General features: G+C 38.2%; 2 protein-coding genes across 3 annotated transcripts; both read left to right on the forward strand.

Annotated features, from left to right (window-relative positions):
• The first annotated feature begins 193 nt into the window (after positions 1-193).
• On the forward strand, positions 194-14,382 carry LOC135584971 (protein VAC14 homolog). Of its 2 annotated transcripts, XM_065136259.1 has the most exons (20): positions 194-635; positions 728-841; positions 961-1,026; positions 3,183-3,272; positions 3,374-3,493; positions 3,581-3,609; positions 3,713-3,855; positions 3,937-4,031; positions 4,200-4,286; positions 4,489-4,596; positions 4,684-4,775; positions 4,977-5,058; positions 5,329-5,394; positions 7,766-7,881; positions 8,070-8,190; positions 8,296-8,457; positions 8,547-8,675; positions 10,062-10,130; positions 13,419-13,694; positions 13,851-14,382. In XM_065136259.1, the coding sequence occupies exons 1-20, from the start codon at positions 546-548 to the stop codon at positions 13,941-13,943; spliced, it is 2,148 nt and encodes a 715-aa protein (XP_064992331.1). In that variant the 5' UTR covers positions 194-545; the 3' UTR covers positions 13,944-14,382. The 2 variants fall into 2 exon arrangements, with proteins under 2 accessions (XP_064992331.1, XP_064992330.1); XM_065136258.1 differs by lacking the exons at positions 5,329-5,394; positions 10,062-10,130; positions 13,419-13,694; positions 13,851-14,382 and having other exon boundaries at positions 198-635; positions 8,547-8,884.
• Positions 14,383-14,519: 137 nt separating this feature from the next.
• On the forward strand, positions 14,520-21,951 carry LOC103990864 (condensin-2 complex subunit H2). The gene is made up of 11 exons (XM_009410152.3): positions 14,520-15,591; positions 15,694-15,793; positions 17,002-17,111; positions 17,191-17,333; positions 17,423-17,840; positions 17,918-18,093; positions 18,186-18,362; positions 18,450-18,548; positions 20,919-21,020; positions 21,139-21,297; positions 21,439-21,951. The coding sequence occupies exons 1-11, from the start codon at positions 15,393-15,395 to the stop codon at positions 21,784-21,786; spliced, it is 2,031 nt and encodes a 676-aa protein (XP_009408427.2). The 5' UTR covers positions 14,520-15,392; the 3' UTR covers positions 21,787-21,951.
• Positions 21,952-23,221: the final 1,270 nt, after the last annotated feature.

Below are 23,221 nucleotides of genomic sequence, written 5' to 3' on the forward strand. Positions count from 1 at the left end.
AACGATTTGAGGTTGTCTGACGGGCATCATTATTCGTGACTTAAGTGGTGCAGTTTGTCTGGTAGGCTGTGTCTGCCTCTGGATGCTTACAACGTCATCGGTTCGTTTGCCGAGTCGTTACCGAAGCGGCTGCTCCGCACGGGGAAGGGTGTCAGTGTAACGGTGCCATGTGGCAGGGATGATTAAGCAAAAAGGCCAGGAGCCGAAGCGGTGAAAGCGAGGCGTAGAAAACGGGAAAGGAAACAAAAGAAAAAGAAGAAAGCAAAGGGCGTGGAAATAGTGAGAGCTCACGGAAAAAGGAAAGATTTCTCGAGCTCGCTCTCTTTCTCTCTCTCTCTGCCGGATCTTCTCGTCTCCTCCTTACGGAAGCCTTGCTATAGTTGGGGTAGTTTTCCCGATTTGCCCGTGTAGGGTTCCGATCGGGTCCGACGCGATTCTACCCTCCGCGATGTTCTGATTCGTGGAGGAGAAGGTCCGGAGACGGCCACCCGCCTCGATCCTTGATCGGTACCCTCGAAATCCCTACCCTGGTGCGCCCGGGCGACATGACCGACGCCTTGTCCTTGATCCCGGCGTCCGTTCTCCGGAACCTTGCTGATAAGCTATACGAGAAGCGGAAGAATGCGGCCCTCGAGGTATTGTGGCCGATGCCCTTTTGTTTATCTTGTGATGGCTGGTTGGTTGTTTGCTATGCGAATGGTTGAATTCGGATGTTGTGAGAGCGCAGATTGAAGGGATAGTCAAGCAACTCGCGGTGGCCAGGGAGCATGAGAAGATATCGGCCTTGATTAACCTGTTGACCACAGAATTCGCTTACTCGCCTCAGGCAAACCATAGGAAGGTTCGATTTAGAAGTCTGAAACCCTGTGGTCGTTCATTCTGAGCAGTGTTGTTTTGGAGTTGGGTAGCTCACTTTTTGATCTTCGTTGCCAACAATGTCGCTGGCTGTTTCACTTTCAGGGTGGCTTAATAGGGTTTGCAGCAGCTACTGTTGGATTGTCGGCGGAAGCTGCTCAGCATCTTAAGGTTAGCAATATGCAAAATACAGAATATCTTTGCCCTTTTCCTCGATTACAAGTATGGTGTTGTATCTTTCAACATTCATTTGAGTTTTTAATTGGCCACCAATAACAAATTTGTCATTTATGCACCACGAGTTGCATGATGATATACATTCGCGCTGAGCTATGTTTGGATCTGGTTAATTCACATGGGAAAAGGTTAATTACAAGGAAGATATAAAAGTTTCCTCTACTTTCCCAAATAGTATACTGTGCTTCACTGAGAAAGTTGTACGTGTCATGCAAATGAAGGAACAACTCCACTTAAAGATTAAATGGACTAAGCCAAATTTGGTATTCATTCTAAAGAATTGTCTTCTTAATTCTTACTCGACATATCACGATGTAATATATTCCATCGGAAGATAGGAAATTAATCTTTAGCATATCTGGGGTTGAAATCATCTCGAAGATGCATCACATTTCTTAACATACTATGAAAATATGTCTAGCATTAATTTGAATCGAACTAATGAATACGTGAATCAAGAAGCTTTATTGAAATCAATGATGAACATCTTATAATAACCAAGTATAGACGATCTACATAATGTGCTGTACCCCGTTATTTTGTCTTAGTGTTGTTTCAGAGGATAAGCTGGTGAATAAAAGATAGGCAAAAAGTGAAATTGCTGCAAAAGAAGGTGCCTAGTGCACGAGGCTCCCCCCAATACTTATATGTTGTGTGAGGCTTTCTTTGACTCGGATCCTACTCAACTAGGGTCTTGAAGGGGCAACCTTACTATGAGACTAAGTCTCACCCTTTTGTGAAAATGGTCTAGATATATTCATAAATTGAAGGTTAGATTATAAAATGATAGATTCAGAGCTATCTAGGTGAATCAACAATGTTAATGTTCTTTTTTTTCTATTAGAGAATGAACTAGTTACACTTGGTGCAACCTTACACTTTTTTTTCTATCTAGGTGAATCAACAACAGTTGTTGCACACCTGTGCCTTTCATGTGCCACTGATCTTTGTGGTCTTGGGTCTTGATGAATGCAGTTGCCTAGTGCCAAAACAAAGCATGTTTGCCACATGCAGAATTACTGAAGATGGATCATTGTGCTAACAATCCATGCATTATTTTAGATATGTCCAAAAAATTCTGTAATGCATGAAACTGTAAGGTTGTTCAAATGAAGGTGGAAGTGCCACAAAGGGCAGCTAAAAAGAAGATGATCGAGGAAGAAATGGATGGAGTTGGTATGAATGGACATGATGGCGCTTGGTTATAGAAGGTTGACTTGCAATATACTAAATGATTATGTAGCCTTTCTGCTAGTGCAAGGCATTCATAACCAAACAAATGAAAGTAATTATGCAGTTTATACAAGAAGGTTGTTACTATCAAAAAGCTAAACTTATGTTCAAAAGACATTTTTAATATCTCTATCCTCATAATCTATGTAGGGCTGTCTTCTTTCAGCTCATTCAGATCCTGAGACAAATATCACTCTTATAAGCATGTTTTCCTCTGTTCTTTGAAGTTCTCTCAAGTTTCAACAATAATTTTGGAGAGTTTCTCTCTTGTTATACGAGCTTAAATTGCAATGGTAACTTGCTTGGTTTTTATACAACATCTTAGCTCTTTAGTCCTTCCACAATTCACATTTGGCTATACTTGTTTAGCTGGGAAATAAATACCAACTCTGGAAATTTGACATCAGGTCGAGAGTGGAGTCTTCTTGATTTCAAAGTTGTGCTTTATTGCGGACACAAAAGTGACTGGAAAGTCTTGGATGATGCTGATTATGTAGTCTTCATGATCATAGGACTTTTGGTAGTTATAAATGATAGTTTTCCAGGTATAACATGAATGGGTATCTGTTCATGGAGTCTTCTTGATTTTGAAGTTGTGCTTTATTGCGGACACCACAGTGACTGGCTTGGATGATGCTGATAATATAAGCTTCATTATCATAGGACTTTTGTTAGTTATAAGTGATAGTTTTCCTGCTATGATGTGAATAAGTTTCTGTTCATATATTTTCTGATTCTCAATGATCTTGTTCTAATGCTTGAGCAGGAAAGTTGAATTGCTTTTTTAGTTTACTATTTCTAAGGTATATTATGAATTTTAGCTAAAACATTTTTTCCTTGGATCATCCAATTCTCAGCAAATTGTACCACCAGTACTCAATTCTTTTGCTGACCAAGACAGCAGAGTTCGCTATTATGCTTGTGAAGCATTGTATAATATTGCAAAGGTAAGTATGGACCTATTGCCTTTGCCAAATCAGTCTGGATATGTTTTGAAATTGTCTTGTACATTAATGTATTAGCTATGTTCTTACTGTGTATTTTTTAGGTTGTAAGAGGAGATTTTATAATCTTCTTTAACAAGATATTTGATGCACTATGTAAGCTTTCAGCAGACTCAGATCCTAATGTTCAGAGTGCAGCTCATCTTTTAGACCGGCTCATAAAAGTAAATTTAACTCTGTTGTTTCTAACTTGTAAACAATATTTCTGAAGATTTGTTGCTATCTAAAGTTGGGTTTAATATGTTCGCCAGGATATTGTGACAGACAGTGACCAATTCAGGTGCACCAGCTGGGCTTACGTTGTTTATTTTCTTCATTTCTGTATGTACTTCACTTGAAATATCTTTGCATGACTATTATTTATTTTCTAAATCTCTTTGAAGCATAGAAGAATTTATACCACTTCTAAGGGAGCGCATGAATGTGCTTAACCCTTACGTACGACAATTTCTAGTTGGCTGGATCACTGTGTTGGATAGTGTTCCAGAGATTGATATGCTTGGCTTCCTTCCTGATTTTCTTGATGGTAATATATCTGAAAAAAAGAAAACTCTACTTTTTTGTTTGCGCTGCTGTGGTGTCATAGGTGAGCAATTAATTTTTGCAGGTTTGTTTAACATGTTAAGTGACTCCAGTCATGAAATACGACAGCAAGCAGATTCCGCGCTTTCTGAGTTTCTTCAAGAAATAAAGAATTCTCCAGTAAGGCTTCTTTCAATGGATTATCTTTCAGCATTCCTGTGTGTGTCTGTCTGTATCTGTGAATCTTCCTTAGTCTCAAATCTGGTAGCTGTCATCTCTAGAGACCATAGTGCATAATATGGTTGTCGCTGTCCTATTTTTCTTAATTCCTGTTTTTCCATCTTGAAGAATGTAGATTATGGTCGTATGGCAGAAATTTTGGTACAAAGGGCAGGTTCTCCAGATGAATTCACTCGGTTGACATCAATCACATGGGTAAAAGTTAATTTCTTTCTTTTTACGGTCTGGATACGGAGTTCTGATAAAATGTTTCTTCATAGTTTCTTGATCAATAATTCTCTTCTCTAAAATTTTGAAGTTAGGCATCCTCAACCTATGGAAAAGTCATCTCATCTTTATCTTTGTAATTAAATTATTATTTGTTAGAACATATAATTAAACTGCATTGATAATGCAGATTAATGAGTTTGTAAGACTTGGTGGAGAACAACTTGTTCCTTACTATGCGGATATTTTGGGAGCTATATTACCTTGCATATCTGACAAGGAGGAGAAGATAAGAGTAGTAAGTCTAATGCTCATTTGCTGTAGTTGTTCGTAATCACCTTTGCAATAAAAATACCATTCTCCTTCATATGCTTTTCATGTACAGGTTGCTCGTGAAACCAATGAAGAGCTTCGTGCCATTCGAGCTGATCCATCTGATGGATTTAATATCCATGCCATCCTTTCTATTGCAAGGAGGTGCAGTTTTTAGTCGCCTGCGATTAGTTTGGCTTTAAGGTTACTTGTGCAATTTATATACATGTTAATGCACCTCATGTGTCTCTAAATGGGTGACAAGAGAAATTTGTATGGAAGGGTTGTTTTTTGTACAACAAACCTTTTTATAGGTCTTCTATATACTTATGGAACTAAATGGTATTTTTTTTATAATCATCTCAGAGACTTAACCAGTGAATGGGAGACTACTCGAATTGAAGCGCTGCATTGGATAGCAACGCTTTTGGCTCAGCATCGAACTGAGGTAATTGGTTAGTGATATCATTCATCCGCACATGTAGTAATTTTCAATCAAAATAGTACCTTTGTTTACTTTGTTGAAGTTAGCATGAAGAGTTGCATTTGTTGACTAATTATTAGCATATTCAGTTATCTCAATACATTGTTTGTTTTTGTATCCATTAGTTATATGAGGAATCAGGTTGGTTAAGCCACTGTTTTTTGTTGCTTTTGTCCTCCAACTTATACAAAGCTTTTCTAGTACAGGAATAAGTTTATAATTTTTTTTGAACAGGTCATTTCATATTTGAATCATACATATGACTCCTTGTTGAGTGCACTTTCAGATTCTTCGGATGAGGTACTTCTTCGAAGATTCTTCTTGATTAATCCTCTAAATGATAAACCTTTTATCTGATTTGTGTGTGTTCCAGACTTGATTTAATGGCTGTATTTGACAATGTAGAATGCCATTGGCCAGATAAATGACATTCATTAGCATGCCAAAATTAAATTGTCTTTCATTGACAAGAAAGAAAAAAGGGCCAATCACACATGGCACCATACTCCCTGTGAACTTACACATTGCTGGGGCTGAAGACTAGGCAAAGGGGGAATAATAATGAATTTTTTATGTATGCCACTTGTAAGCATGTATCATGCATTCACATGTTGTCATCTCCTGGAGGCTTCTTTCAATGATTCAATCAATCAAAATTCATTGGTTATAAAAATGTTCATGTGGTGTCTTGGTTGCATTTTCTTCATATATTGGCATGTTGCTGCTTTTGTCATGTAGTTGAGTCAACCAAAAGTGGACAAGACAGGCTCCATCTGACTCTTCGTATAAGATGGTATGGAATTGACACCCAAGCAGTTAGACTTCTGCAGTGGCATGCATGGATAATATCTTCCTTTTTGTAGTTCATCCTTCAATATCTTTTGTTTTCTCCTATCCGAGTGTTTAATAATTGTATGTACTTGATAGCAAGGTTTATAATTTCGTACCGAACCGAAGTATCGGTACGGTACGAGTATACCGAGCGTTATATTTTGGTGTACCACTCGGTATATATATATATATATATATATATATATATATATATATATATATATATATATATATATATATATAAGTTAAAAAAAAAGACGACGTCGTCTCGTTTTTCTGTCCGCGTGGGGAGAAGAAACGTCGCCTCGACGACGCTCGGTTTCTTCTCCCTGCGATGTCGCTGAGGTTTCTTCTCCCTGCGTGAATGAGGAGAAGTCGTCGACAACGTCGAGGCCTCGTCGCCTCAGACGAGGAGGCGACATCTCATCTGCGGTGTTTGGCGGGGGAGGGCAGCGGCGGATTGGGTTCGTCGAGGGAGAGCAACGCCGGATCTCCAAGTTCTCCCTTTGCTTTCTTTTCCCTTGGCTAATACCATCCGGTAGTGGGCGGTGATGGTCGAAATCGATCGTCACTGACCGATTTAGGGTGTTAATGGGGCGGAAACAACCCCAATCGATAGTGCCGCCTGGTAGCGGGCAGTCCGCGTACTAGGCTGCTGGCGGACCGGTATGTACTGCCCGGTATGAGCGGTATTATTCAAAATTAAAATCCTTGCTTGATAGTATAAACTATAAAATTCATATTAACCTAATATGCTTTTTTTGCAGAGCAGTCTTTGTTTCCATGTTTGGATCTGAATCTTAATATCAAATATTTATTTTTTTGGTGCAAGATTAACACTAATTAAATATCACTGTTTTACCTGTCAAACATCATTCGGTAGGATAAGGATATCAGGGGTAAACATGGTTTAGAACAAATAAAGAATTTACACTATATTCATCCATCTTGTAGTGCCATTATTTGTGCTATATCAGATTGTAAGGAAAAGGAGTTTGGGAAGATAAATTATCTGCTGTCATCTTGTATTTTCTTGCATTGCTTTCTTGGGAGAATTTTATATTGCCTACTTTGTTTTCCTATGCGTGTTTGAAACTCAAAAGTGCAAAGAAGGTGCAAATGTAGGCAAAGTGCTCCAAATCTTAGGTTATATGGTTGATCAGCTATATATATTTGTAGCGAAACCTTAAGAGATTCTTACTGTTCCAGAACTAACCCATTTAGTGCTGACAAATTTTGCCAGTTAGAAAAGGACCTGAACAAATTTTGTTTGTTACTATTCTTAAATTTTCTGTACTTGCCAGCAAATGCTGGCAAGCATATATGGTAGAAATTTCTTAACTTATGTTTGGTATGTACGTATTGCTTATTAAAGATGTCAAACATCTTAGAAGCATCTTCACTATCTTCATCACATCTATAAATTATTTTATTAAGTTCGCCAATAGTGCCGAAACAACTGTCTTCTCTTAAGGCTTTTAGTGTCTCTTAAAATTTTCCTAATATAGCTTATATGTCATATGCTCAATCTACTTATAGGCCTTTTCTGTTTCATAGTATTATCATTTATTGTCATCAATGTTTATGGTCTGTATTATGCGACCAACTTGAGATGTAGCCTTCCCTCTCATCATATGGGTATGCTGTTCTAATATATCTGCTATTGTGGAGTTGCATTTATATGGTCAATATATGCTCACTGTTGGGCTGGTGTTATGAAGTGTACCATCTAAATTCATCTTATATATTTTATTCAAAATAATACAATTTCCTGTGGTCAATCAACGTAGCATTGCTGCTATTCTGCTGCTGTATTTATGAGGGTTTTTCTTGTTGGCAGGTTGTCCTCTTGGTGCTTGATGTGCATGCTTGCATAGCAAAAGATGCTGAATACTTTTGCCGCCTTGTTGAGCTAGTAGTCTATAATTTTAAAATTGACCGTGCACTTCTCGAAAGGCCAGTCGATTCTTATCCTTTTCACTACAATCTTTATGTATGAACAATGAAGTAAACTGAGACTGTTAATTCTTCTTATAATCCAACATAGTATAAATCTCTAGTTCATTGTTGGTCTGCACACACCTATAATGTGTATTTGTAACTTGTACAGTTGGCAAAATTGAATTATTACAATCTTTTTTCAGGCGTGGGGCTATGATTGTACGCCGACTTTGTGTCCTTTTGGATGCAGAACGTGTTTACCGAGAATTTTCCTTAATTTTAGAGGGTGAATCAGACTTGGATTTTTCATCGGTTATGGTTCAGGTATCTTTTTTCTTTCAATTTCTGATCACAATAATGGACATTATTAACATTGCACAGAGCCAAAAAGAGGGGGAAATTTTTTCTAACATAACTTTCTTTGTGTAGGCATTGAATTTGATTTTACTTGCATCATCAGAATTGGCTGGGTTGCGAATTCTCCTAAAGCATTCATTGGTGACATCTTTGGGCATGGACTTATTTGTATCATTGTATTCTTCTTGGTGCCATTCACCGATGGCAACAATCAGTTTGTGTTTACTAGCGCAGGTGCCATATATATTATATAATTGCTACCTGGATATTTTGCCTGTATCTATCACTTCAATTGCTCTGACTATTATCACCTTTCATTGAAGGCATACAATCATGCCAGTTCTGTAATCCAGTCACTAGGGGAAGAAGACATCGATGGAAAGTTCTTGGTGCAGCTGGACAAATTAGTCCGACTTCTTGAGACTCCAATTTTTGCTTACTTGAGATTGCAGGCACAGTTCCTATACAACTCATTTATTTCTTTATTTTCCTTGCTTTTGGTAGTGATCCATCTCGCTGTCATGAATTGTTGAATACGAAGTCCTGTTTGGCAGTAGTTTGATTGAATATGTGCCTACATAGTGCACATGGCATCCTGCTCATCTTGTAGCAGTCCATCTTTTGTTATTCAATCAATTCCTGTGAACTCAATGTACCTCAGCCAAGTATGTATTATTTTGAGATGCCTTTGGTTCTCCATGGATACCAGCGTCCGTTGTTATGTGTAGCATCTGTTAGTGAAGAGTTGAATAATATATTGTTGTATGAAAACATTGGTTCCCATTCTTTTATAGCGAGCTGTTTGGTTGTTAGTTCTTAACAAAAAACAAAAAGTTATGTAGGCTTTTAGTAGATATAGTAGTGTTTACTGAAAATATCATGCTTACATGTTATGTGCTGCATATCCAACTATGCTTGTATTAAAAGATTTGAGCATAACTGTGCTATTCATTCGGCATAAAGTAATTGAAATGAGTAATCCTATTGCTGTGTAATCATTTAATTACATAACAAGCTGCTCTAGATTCACGCAAGTTCTCACAGCTATGACTCTTGATTTTGTAGAAGGATCTACCTATTACAAGTTGGTCTCCACCTTTAGTTAGTTCACTTAAACCAGCTGAAAGTATGAGCCAAGTTTAATCCGTTTGAGGTTGGATCGAACCAACTTGGTTAAGTGGATCAGGTTCACAAATTGGAAGTCTATGACCAGCCCAATCCTGATGCATTTTTGCATTTAACGTTGAGTCTAGGATCAAGTTCGTTAGTTTGACAATCTGGATGGTTGTCGACTGTGTTCAGCCAGCTGGTGCTAGCGATCATTCATGAGTGTTGGCCATGTCAGCAGTGGTGGTCATTGTGCAGTATCATTCAATTGTTGGCCAAGTCCAGCCATGTTTGGCTCACTGGCCTGAGTGGTGCATAAATGGCATTGGTTGGTTAACTTCCTCTGTTGGTAAGAAGACTAGTTTTGTCAGAAAGCAATTGAAAGAAGTACTTGAGGGAAGACCAAGTCACGAAGCCCTTACAACTGAAGCTATTCCTGGTTTTAACAGATTACCTAGAATATGAAGATTTTGTCCAGAGCTATCTTCTGTGATGTTTATTATAGTTGATCAGCCCTGATATGACATCCCTTGTGCTTTGACTTATTGACTTCTTTTGTTGGCTTTCTGTTGCACGTTTTTCTGGCATTGAGTTTTGTTGAGGTGCACCTTTTTCTGTCTTTTGCTAGATGAACGAGTTCTCATTTTCATCTTTAATAAGCAATATTTGCTTCAGATACCTGTACATGGTCTTCTTTCTGATGTTTCAACTAATATACCGTAATTGTACAGCTTCTTGAGCCTGGAAAACATACATGGCTATTGAAGACTCTGTATGGTCTTTTATTGCTTCTGCCACAGGTATGTTTCTCTGTTGGTGCATGTATATTGTTCATTTTTTAGGAAGCTCAAACTTTGTCTCCATTAGGCTTGAATATTTGAAAAACAGATTTTTACTACCTGATTGAGCACATACTTGACAGAAACCAAGTGGTTGACATGATTCATGTCGGTAGTTAAATTGATACTGACTTACAATAAAGATGTATGTTTTTGCATTCAACAATAAGATGCCAATCTAAATTGTTGGATGGAGTCTCCATAAACAATAAGATATTCAACTAAGGATGTACTAAGTTATATGTTTGTGCAGCTATTGCATTACTTGTGTCTGCATATTTATGATATTATTTTAATTAAAATAGTTTTCTTCAACAGATCTGTGCATGTCTCAGTGAAGAAATGTCATTCATAAGGCAAGCTACAACTTGTAGCCTCAGAAATTGGTCTAGTTACTGTTCGAGAAAACCAGCTTTGAGACAAATTTCTGTGTCTGTAGGCTATGATGAATATACTACCAAACAATTATGGTGGAGGCGAGGGGCTGATAACCAACCAAAAACCTTTTCTAGTTGCAGTTGCTGCATGAACTGTCGCTACACCAAAGCAGAACTTGCTGAGTCATGGAACTCACAAGTGATAACCCCTTACATTTTGATGGTTTCACAAGTAACACACTATCCAGAGCCAAAAAAGAAAGAAAAACTATAAAAGGGAGGGAGCGAATAAAAAGTAAAGAAAACAGAGGAAATATGAAGGGTTGTTAATCTTTCTATTCTTGAATCTGGATGCTAGCTTTTTGTCAATTCAACCTTCCCATCCCCATCCTTCCGCTTTACTCTCCCTGTTTATTAGCTAACTGATATGACTCACTAATTTGTAGTTGTATGGTTTTTTCTGTTTTGTAGATGCCTTTCAGCTTTTGCTGTTTCAGATGTCATAGTATTAGTGTAGTCAAAAGCGCTAGGCACCCAAAATATCCGAGGAGCTAGGTGCTCACTCGAGCGAAGCGAGACGCTCCCGAATATTATAATTTAAAAAATATATTTCATGATTAATAAAAATAAATAGCTGCTGTTAATTATTATAAACAGGGCTGCTCAAGCCCCACTAGAGAGCTCCCAGGTCAACTTAACCTAGATGGCAGCTTCTGTTCACCACAGTAAGCAGCTGCTGTTCTCACAAACTTAGACCAAAATAATCAACTCTGATTTATCTAAAAATTGAAACATAACCATAAAAATTGACAAACAGCAAAGAAGGCACTGATGAATGGGGAAGAAAGCAGCAGTGAATGGGGAAGAGGGAGTGGAAGAAGGCAGCGGTGAACGGGGAGGAGGGAAGAGCGATTGGGGGAGGGGGTGCTACGACGAGGCCCGTGGGGGTGGACGGGGCAGAGGTAGGAGGGAGGGGAAGAAGCTGCCACTGTTGCCATCGGAGGAAGACGCCGCCGCTGTTGCTGCTGGAGGAAGACATCATCGCTGTTGCTGCCGCTGGAGGAAGACGTCGCCGTTGCTGTTGGAGAAAGACGCCGTCACCGCTGCTGCTGCCATTGTTTGCCGATGGGAGGAACTCTGCCACCGTGCAGAAACATAGTGGGAAAGAGGGATTTCTGTGTTAGGGCATGAGTTGCGCATGGGGAAGTGGGATTTTTGCGTTAGATAACCTGTTCAATCGAACCAGATAATACCATTTTGGTTTGGTTCAGGCTTGACCTCGCCTAAGTTTAATCAGGCGGGCGCACTTGGGCCAAGGCGAGTGCCTGGGCCATGCCTGAGTGAAGTCACCTGACCAACCCAATAGGCGGGCGCTCTCGCCTCGCCTGGCCACCTAGGCGAGCACCTGGTGACTTCATTGCATGGTATCTACATGTTTAAATAACCTAGGCACACACTGTATTAAGATGTTGCATAGGTGTTGTGGCTCGTCTTCTGAAACATTTGGCTTAATGGTAGGGCTCCAAGGTGGGGTTGCAAAGGTGTTAGTGAGCTTGGAAGTTTGGACATTACTTGAAAGGTTACAGGTTAGAAGATGACTAAGCTTTGCCAAAATGAGGTTGAGGTTGTAGCTATCCTTGTGGATAACTCTGTTGAAGGACATCATTCATTTGGAGAGGTAGAACAAGAATGCTCCAAAATTAGGAAGGTAGAAACTTGAGGCAGAAAGGAGGCTTGGCCTTGCGTTATTTTGGAAATATTCAATGGGATTGTTGATACTCTTTCATAATTTTACTTCAAATATATATATTTCTGAGACATGGTGTTTTGCACAATGAAAGTGGCATGTGAGTTACATGTATATATTTGGAGTTATGGTTGCTGATAAACACGGGAGGTCAATAATGCAGATGGTGCATTCTAGTTTATTTTGTCTGTTCTCCTATGCTGTCAAAATATTGAGCAAGAAGGTACTTGTTTATAAAGTAAAACGATGGTATAAATTGTAGGAGCAGGAAGCTGGCCTGACTCTTGTGGTTTTGGTTTGTATTAGTGTGTTGACAAATGGTATGATGGTACGTGCTGTGGTACCTTGAAAGGTACAGAGGTGAGGAAGAGGAGTACCCAGGCCAGCAGGAATGGGTGGGAGTCACAGGAGGAAAAGAGGGAGGCCTGAACTGGACATGGAAAAGGTTGGTCCATGTGCTGGTTTGCTGTCGACTGCCAAATACTGCTCAATAAGAGCCAATCCGGATGGTACTTAGAACCATGAGTAAAAGACTAGCAAATGTTCATAAATATAATGCACATGGACTCGTAACTGCGGTTAACTGCATATGGTATTCTAGGGCAAATGAAGTTTCTTGAAGAAAATCCAAGAGCCCTTTGAAGTTTGTTTGGACCCTAGTCTGGTGTCGAGTAGGCAAAGTGCGAGTTTAATCCTCATGTCTACTTCTATCTTCCAAGTGTATGAACTTTAATTATCAACCATCTATTATACATTAGCATAATCCCTCACCATCACTTTTCCATGTACATTTTTATCAAACCATGCATCAAGGAATGAAATATTCAGGAATTCCACTGCACTGAAGTCCACCTTCTTGATATTGCCACAAATTACACAGAACTAAATGGGCTGCCAGTAAATTATGTTAAGCTGGGGGTAGCTCTGCAACTAAGAAAGCATACATTCAACTGAATTGTTGGGAATAAACCAAATTTAAATTATCAAACTAGGAATCTGTTGTTTTCGAAAGTGTTTCTGGCCTATTAGCTTAAAGCTCAGCATAAGTGTATATCCTGTGGTTGCTGTTTCTCTTGGTTCATTGTACACTTGTTAACTACTTATTCTCTTATTATATGCATGCAGCAAAGTGCAGCATTCAAGATATTACGGACTCGTTTAAAAACTGTACCATCTTACGCAGTCAGTATTGAACAACTAAAGCATTCGTCATCAGGAAACCCATATTCCCAGATTTTACAAATAATGGAGGACAATAAAACTCAAGATGCTGCAAATGTTTGTAATGCAATCAACTTTCCTGCAAGGCTGCAACAGTTTGAGCAAATGCAGCGCAGGCATCGGGTGCAGTCTAAATCTCATCTGATGTCCCTCAACACTACATCCTCAGCTGTTTCACAGGTTTGTGGTGTTTTCCAACTTGTTTTTCCGCATCAAAGTGTATCATCAACTTGTCATGTTTTCGTGATTTTGTTCTTCCAAGTTTCTCAAGTTCCCTCTTAGAAAACTGGTTAACTAAATTTTAGAATGCATTTTACTTTGGATTCTGATATGTAGGAAATACAAATACTCGAAGAATCACACCATTCTTCCCCTCGTCCTGAGATTTCTAGATTATCATTGAACATGCCAGAGCAATCAAAACCTTGAATGCCTGTTATTCTTGCATCTGCTTCAGGCCTCGGCAGTGATCTCAGCTTCTTAATTGCCTGCACCACGGCAATAAGATTTATTTCTGTGACCGGATCGCCCGGTATAAAGTTGTATATCTTCTCAATTTGTATTAGAGCTTGTCCTGTTGGTGGTGGCTAGGATTGGGATGAACGGTACACAGTCTGACATCTTGTCAGCCATTCTTTTCTGCTTAGGCATGATCTGCTCATGTGGTTTTGTAACTTTTTTCCTAATTAGAATACCATATGAGCCCTAGGTCTTCTGGTGAGATCCAGTTCTTTGAACTGTTTAGCTGAGGCCACAATCCCAAATGCAATTAGAAATTGTACATTGTAGTCTTTGTGCCCCGTGGAATATAATCTATTGTCATAATCATCATTATCATTATTATTATTATCATTATATTCTATTTCCACTTATTTGGGAGTCTTTTTTTTCTTTGGTTCTTATAGTTGTAACACGAACCAGTACAATATTAATGAGCAACTGTCTGCAATTATTTCCAACCTTAATTTTAGAACATTAATTACCTAAGAAACTTTTCTGGTTGATACGTTCCTCTGAATTGTAGAGATATTTATCATCTTTTGAACATTGATGAGGCTTTTTGGCTTAACACTCTTCTTGATTGTCTGCAGAATAATAAATTTAACTCAATAAATTAATGTTTTTAATTACTTTAACTTACAAGTCTTTGGTTAAGATTGCATTAATAGGGATCTTGAATGACTAAAAAGAGTTGAAAGTTTCATATTATCTATATACTCGTTTAGATTGTCATTTGTTTTTATTTTGTGATGCGTTTGATCAAATTGCATTGATCTTTTCTTCTTTTTTTTCTTACATCCATTTGTTTTTGAAACTGCTGAATTATTTTCTATATTCACGTCCCAAAGCTTCGCAATTGAAGATGGCTTTCAAACATGTTTTTAAAACAAATATCCTATAATAGAAAGAATAAAAAATAAAAAGAGCAAATCTTACGTCATAAATCTTTCTTACTTTTACTTTAGAGAGTAAACGTCATGACATAAATTAAGAGATAAATAACAAATAATGCTATAATGGCCCCCTCAATTAACGTTTTATTGTTCTCTTTCTATTTGAGTTCCTGTGATGTCTTGCACATCCCGTGACCTGATCTATCCATTCGACGGCTGTGATCGAGCGTGTTATCGTGCTCCGCTCGGCCCCTTTCTTGCTTCAAATCGTCGGGCGGGAAAACGAAAAACATTTCCATCTCTCTCGTTTGCTCGTTAGGGTTCCACTTCCAGGTCGAGACGCTTCAAACCCTAGCTTCCGATCAACGCCAAGATTTCGTTGCCTAGGGTTCTTCTTTCGATTCCGTGATCTTGGATCTCCGCCTTCGCGATGGGGCCGAGGAGCTAGGGCCGCCGATGGGTGTTTCACCTCCGTCTTTTGAAGATGAGCGGTAGAGACGACTTAGTGGGATGCGACGAGTCCGGTGGAACGCGATTCCACTTCCTCCAACCCAATCGCGACCTCCAATCTAACTGGGAGGTCGACCTCGCCAAGAAGCTTGAGGAGTACCTCTTGAAGATCTGCTCCGGCGAGATTTCTTCTGATCAGGACCACGAGCTCAACTCCGTGAACTTTGCCGAAGGTCTCTTATTTTAGATCCCTGGTTAAGTTTTCTTCTTTACTCCCCGATTTTTTCTGATTTTCTTGATTTTTTTGTCTTTAAAAATGGGGAATTGGGGTTTAGCTGCGCTGCTGCTACAGGGCTCCATTCAGGTGTATAGCCGGAAGGTCGATTTCCTTCATTCGCTGGTCTTGCATGCCTTGGAGTTTCTTTCGCAGAAGAGGTTTGGTTTCTAAACCTTTTTGACATATTTGGTAGGTTTGTGGATATCTTTCTGGATGGTTGATCCAATAAACCCTTGTCCTGTCATTGATTCATGAGTAAAGTTCACAATTTCTAGCTTTTACTGCATTGCATCTCATATAAACGAAAAATGGTATTACTATTTCACATCAAGAATGAGTGGGCTACTGTTGCTTCTTGTGATGTGTCTCTATTAATATACAACTAAAAACTTTTTATTCATTCATCAGAAGTTATAAATTGTTGAATTCGCCTGTATGTTTTTGGTGAATTTGCTATTTTAAATTCACACTTCGAAACTCTTTTTTTCAGTTATTTGTGTTTATCAGAGTCATAACGCAGCAGTAATTTCAATTGTTGAATATATATATACTACACAATATTCAAAGAATTATGAATTAGTATCTGCAATCCTTAGTCCTTAACCGTATGGGCTAGAGGTTTCGCAAATTGTTTCACAACTAATCTGTCAGTGCTTTATTAGCTAGGTTCTTGGTTGAAGTCTGTTTACCCTACGTGTTGATTTGTTTAAAGCAATTTTATGGTTTTCTTGTAGTCAGGGAGTTACTTATCTCATGCCATTCATATGCCACTCTATCTGTAACTTTGTATAGTGCAGCATGTACAGATTCCCTTTGTCTATCTTGAACTCATCTTCAATAGACTCTTGATACTTTGAGATTATCGTTTTTCCTTCTGTAGTTCATGATAGTAGATGTGTGTCATTTGAAATATGTGTTTCTATACTTTGTTCTTTTTTTTTTTTTTTTTTCTGTTCTAAGTTATAATAAGTTCCTGCCAGTAGGAACAGTAGAGGCTGCCTCTCATTGTCCATGTAGGAATTTCCGAATCTAGATTTAAACAGATCATGTGGGTCCATGTCATCCCCAAGTCATATCAGTGCAGAATGGGTGTTGATATGATTGCCATGAGAACCTACTTATCAGAATCATAGGAAGGCCCTGCAGGAAATAGGAACAACTGAATTGTGCAGCCCTATAATCTGGCCAAACAGGGCCATTTTTCTGGGCCGTCATAGGTTGGGACCGGTCAAAGTCTATCTAGCATATCTTGATTTCATTTTTATATATGCCAACAGAGTTTTCTTTTACTCAAGAAACTTTATTTTTCTTTCTTAAAATATTTAAGCCTTGAAACTTCCTATAATATTTTTGTACATCTTTGCAGGCATCATCAAGATGAAAATGCTTCTAGTCAGCCAGATGCAAATGGAGATGAATCCAATGCATTTTTTGATGAAGGGAATGAATTTTTTTTGGGGTTAGATGATGTGCCAGGTAAACAGTATTTGCTGTTTGTTTTGCTAGCTCGAAGGTGAATCCAACACTGACCTGGTAAGTAATTTTCATAAATCAGTTGTAGCAAAGAATTGTCTGGATGGTGAGCCTGAGAAAAACGAATCTTCAAAGCATTTTGCCAAGCCTCCTGCCAATTTGCTTGTGCTAGAAGGAGACTGTTTAGATTCCTGTGGTGACGGTAGTGAATTAGAAACGTATCTGGTAATTTAGTATCTAAACTTATGCATGTTTTGGTCCCTTTTGAAATTATGAATTTTTTATGTTAACTCAGTCTTATTTTGTTATTGCAGTTAGCAACCTGTGATTTTTATGGAGATTTTCTTTTGTTAGATCCTTGTGATGCTAGAGCAGTTTATGATTTTTCAAGAACAGGCAGTTCAGTGAGATCTAAAAAGCGCCGCAGTCCATTAAAATCTCCAATTATAAGATCTGGGGGAACTGCTCATAAATCAAGTCTTGGGAAAAACCAAGGCATAAATATAAATGAATTTTCAGAGGATTGTTATGGCTTTGGGATCAACAATGACACCCAGTTTGCTGGATCACATGTTGACCATGGTTATCCTGATGATGACATGCATCATGTAGATGAACCCAATTTTGCATGTTCAAATCCTCAGGATGAATCTGATGACGATATTGATGATCCCTGGAAGCCATTGAATCCTCATGAACCAGGAAACTTGAAAGTAAAACCATTTAAAAGAGGTGAGGCTTCACTTTCTTTATAAGGAGATATCTCTCTTTCTTTGTCTAACTTTTTGGCTCCTGCCTTGTTTTAATAGTAAAGGGATTTGGAAGGCATGTGACTCATTATTCTAGGCGGAACACCCAGACTTCTCAGTTTCCTATTGCAAAACTTGATGCTATCATTGATCCAGAGTTTGCAGAATCATTTAAAGCACAACAAAGTTTGCAGAAAAGATTGCACGAATCTGAACCACTGCCTCTCTTTGAAAAGGTGCTTTCTAGAAGTTTGTTTACTTGATGTTACCTATATACATTCCAAGCACATATTATATAAATAATCTCAGATCATCTCTCTGAATGTAGCTAAGAAGAACTCTCAACTTTGGAGAAGAAGTAACCTATGACTGTTTTTGTGATTTTGGGGATGGCAATGGTGAGAATGGAGTTGAGAATGATGTTCCTGACTTTAGTCAAGAGGAAACTGATTTACCAAATGAGATGTATGATACAGATGCAGAAGGACCTCTCTGCAATGAAAAGGTTACATTATATTAACATTCTGCTTTTGACTCTATTAGTTATCTAGGTTATCTTTGATTTGATGCCTTACATATCATTCATATGCAGCAAGGTGATGGTGCAAATACCTCTGATGGTGTTAAAGCTTTCGAACAAGAGAATCCAGATTTGCATGCAAACCTTGAAGATTTGTGTCGGGCACACCTGGTAAAGGAACAAAAGTGAAACTTTTATATTATGTATATATTTTCTAGTTGTACCAGGTGTCATTTTAATTGTGGAATGATTTGGTCTCTTGTTTCCTTTTTTGATTGTTACAACTTCTCCCACATTATAAAGAAGGAAATAGTTGTGCATATAGAGAAGGAAATGATTGTGCACACAGGTCGGCACAATATGCTAAAAACACAAAGACCACGAGACCTGGAAAAACGAATGGCCTTCGAGTTTTTCTCCTCTTTTATGCTCTGAGGAGCATGGATTAGTATGTAATAGCCTTCTTCAGCAATAATACTTTTTATATTTTGAAAAAAATTGTGTAATGATTTCTAACAATCACTTCAGTTGATATTTCTGTAGACTGATTCTAGGCACCTATGATATTTCTAGAAGCTCAGATGGTAAAAAATTATTGCACTGATTGGATGACCATTAAAAATTTTACATTATGTGCTACATCCAGAAAAAATAATTGCTTAATGTGCGGATCTGAACTTGTCTGACCTGCATAACTGCATTAATACAATTCTGTGAATGGTACCTGATTTGCCCACAACTTTCTGGACATGAACAGCGGAAGATAATTTCTAAGTTTTTGGATTCACCTCTCCCTCTCTCTCTATCCCTTTTTCATAAGTTATTATTCCTGCCTTTGTCATGTAAATGATAATGATTTTTCTGGATGCAATGTCTTACTATTATCTAGCTCAGTTGTAGTGAAAATGGTGATTTCTTTAATGATTGGATTCAGCTCTCTCATATGTTATAGCTCCTACCTTTATCATGTAAGTGATGATCATTTTTCTGGACACACCATCTAACCACTTTTATCTCAATATCCACTTCGAATCAGTATTTTCAAATTCAGTTATGCACATGATAATTACTATAGTTTGAACTATGTCTGATTTAAACTGGTTGCGGTCCAATCATACCAACTACAGATAATATGAAAATACATGTAAGGTAGATAATGATGAGTATCAGATGAATTAGTTACGTTACCAATATAAAAGTAGGGCATTGATTCAGACCTATTAGTGATGTTATGTGGATAGGACTGAAAAGCTAATCTGATAATGTAATAGACATGGACATTGATGGATGTTTGCTGTTACAATAAATATAATATATGAATGAAATCTGTGCAACAGTGGCAAACGAGAGGCACTTTTCCTTGGATCTTGTCTCCCACAGAATCATTCCAGATGTATCTGTGAGTTGGATGCTATCCAACCGGCTGATTATATGCTTTAAAAATCAACTGCAAAGATAATATTTTAAGTAAATTCTTTGGTTTTTAAAGGTTTTTTAACTTCTAATGTATTAGATTCTCAAGATGTTAAATTATAATTCTTTTATATGATTATTTGACAGTACTTTTTCTCCTGCTTGTGCCTGCATCGGTTTTGTCTTCTTGATGTATTTAACAATAACTCATCCAGTGACATATTCAGATTCAGTTCATATGTAGGTATCATTATAACACTGCAAGGTGTAATCTTGGGTGATTTCACATGTCCAAAGTAGACTCAGTTTCATTAGTCAGGAAAGTCAATTGGGTTTGAAGATCAAGAAGGATAATGTTAGTAACAGCATATCTCAACTACTATAACATGAACCAATGTTTTAAACTCTGATATTGGTTACAACATCTTGTATGATACCTAGGTACCTAATGGTAAACTGATCTGTGCCATCTGATATTTATAGAAAAAATTATAAAGAAGTGATACGTCGAGTGATACTAAATTGAATGGATACTGATGTTTGATTGAACCGGTAAATCCTGGTTGGTGTGTGTACCGATACAATTGGTATTATAAATCACGACACAAACAACCACCGGCTGTGGACTACACATGCATGAAGATGTTGTGAGAAATATATCCAATGGTCTTGATAAACGAAGCCTCTATTCTTTCTCTCATTTGGACTTGTGGTTGTCTATCCTTGAGGACCTTGTCATTTGAGACAAATGTCTTCTGTCCTTAATTTTGAGTAAGATAAACTTCTCTTCCCTTCCATGTATATTGGTACATGCAGTCTAGCATGATATGTGCATTGTTGGACTATTAAGGATGTTGTTCGTAGCATAGCTAAATGGTGAGACAGGGATACATAAAATTGGAAATAATATCGATGAAACTTGTGTTGCACAGGTGTTTGTAAAATTGGATTCTCTCAAGTTTTGTTTCATAATCTTTTTATGGTTAGCTTGTGACTATATTTTGTGTTTTTTGCTTCGTAGTAACTACCATTAGTTTATATATATATATATATATATATATATATATATATATGGGGTTTGCTATGCAATTGATTGCTTTCAAACTGTGGTATAATATATTGGTATAGGATTCCCTGCTTGCTAGCATAGCCGAAACTGAGAAGCAGACAGAGATGGCTGCACGGGTTTCAACATGGAAGCAGCGAGTTGAGCAAAGTTTGGAAGAGCAAGTAAGTTATAGGAACCTGTTTCATGCACCTGCTGTTCAGATCTATATCATAGTACAAAAAAATACATTTATTCTGGATTTCATAAAGCATTTTCTTTTTTATAAACTTCATTTTACAGGAGATATGCCCGCCTTTTGATATTCACTTGTATGGTGAGAGAATCTTGGACAAACTTTTGATAGAAGCAGAGAGTGGAGATGGCATACCCTTTACAAATGTTGTTAAGGGTCAATCCAAACATGAAGTTGCTAGAATGTTTTCTGCACTGCTGCAGCTGGTTTGTACTGGTTTCTTATTTTCTGCCTATTGGCAAAAATTTTCTTGGAACGATGTGCTATGGAACTATTCTTTCAAGTAAATCAATAATTTTGTTCTTATTTCTAGTGGTACTTTTCTGATTCTCATTTTTTTGTGTCAGGTAAATAATGGGAATGTTGATCTCCAAACAGCTCCAGCCAAGGGTGAGTTAGTATGCCACACGGATTTAAATCCTTTTTATGTCAAGCTCACTGGCAACGGTAGCAGAAGAGGGGACATTAATGACCGTTCAGCAAGGAAAAGATTGAAGTCACCTGTTAGAAAAGTGTGCAAGAAAACTAATTTCTCTACTTCAGAGGCCATCTCACCCTCAAACTCAGCAGCTCAGAATGGCAGGTTCTCTGCTAAGCTTGGTAAGGGCAGCATCATCAGGTTTACACCTGATGGGAAAAGAAGACGAAGGTCTGCTCGTTTTATCGAACCATTTGATTTACGGTCTACAGGCTGATGTAAAGCAACTTGCTTCTCAGCCCAATTTGTTGTAACAAATGGTTAGGTATTTTCAGTACTGTAACACCAGTTTCATGTCTGTGGGAAGGCATGTGTATTACTAATTTATGGTTCTTGTACATCATTTATTAATACAAGCCTAGGTTTTTCATCTTTTCTATTTTATCTGTAGCCTGCCACAATTAATGGTCCTGGTCAGATTAAGTTTGATGACTGAACAACTTACATCCCAGGTTGTTAGGGTGTATTATTTTAGTCTAGATGAGGTATACATTGTCAAGTGGGTGTTGAGTTTCTGCCTCTTTTTTCCTCTGTCTATTGTTTGATATCGGGCTGGACATCCAAATTCTTGTATACCTGAATGACTTGACTATATATGTGTTTGAGGTACAATGCAACACATTGTATCATATAGATTGTATCAACAGATTGTGTTTGACCATATACGTCTTTGCTTGTGCAGGAACCAAAATTGGCAACCCATCTTGGCTCCATAAATGCATCTGACGTTGTCAGCCATTTCCTAGCCGGAGGAAGACGGTGGCCACATGAGGCTCCTTCTTTTTACCACCGTCGACGTTTCTGCAGAAGATAAGTATTCTTAGCATCTGATCCTCCTTGTCAATGCTGTCAATTATTTATGCGGTCCTCGTTGCTTGCACCACCACCTTTTGCTTTAAATCTATTCAGGCATTGCATGGGCAGCACTCCACCCAGCTGACCTGAGTTCCTTGGCAGGACAGAGTCCGGTAATTGTGACTCTCAAGTTTGGATGAGAACTCTCCATCAAGCCATCTTGCCAGAGATGCCAAGTGGATGGCAGAAGAAGAATCAGCCCCATGCAGCTGAACTACCACTTGCGTGGATTGGGGTTTATATTTAATCTCTTTCTTCATGGCTTATCATTTCAAAGTAGTATGGGTAGGATAAGAAGGACGATATCTCGCCAGAAACACCAAAGTGGATGCCGGAAGAATCAGAGTCCCCCACGCAGCTGACCGACCACTTGTCTCAACTGGGTTGCACTACTTACTACTTTCCTCGTGACCTGCCACTCGCAAGATGTAGCGCTGCATCGTTGCGAAACAGTACGTGTGAGATCGGCAGGACATGACATCGACAGCGAACCAAACAATGCTTTGCAGCATCAAAAAGGGAAGTTATATTTTCTGCCTTTAGTTGACTGCAACATAATTAAAAGAAAAACTTAGTCGTATTTTCCTAATAATGTCTTTGGCTAATCATGAATGATAGATATTAAAAAATAGCTAATATTTCCTATGTACTCTTAAAACCCTTTTCCTTTTTAAGATTCCTGTTCTTTGTAATTTTTCTCTTCCTTTTTGCTTTGGTTCGAATGCTATAAAAAAACATTTAAGTTTTAGATATTCGAAGCAAAAGCTTCCACTAAACGACGCTTTCATCTTAAAAGT

Source organism: Musa acuminata, chromosome BXJ3-1, assembly GCF_036884655.1.
Source record: "Musa acuminata AAA Group cultivar baxijiao chromosome BXJ3-1, Cavendish_Baxijiao_AAA, whole genome shotgun sequence".
NCBI classification, from domain to species: Eukaryota; Viridiplantae; Streptophyta; class Magnoliopsida; order Zingiberales; family Musaceae; genus Musa; species Musa acuminata.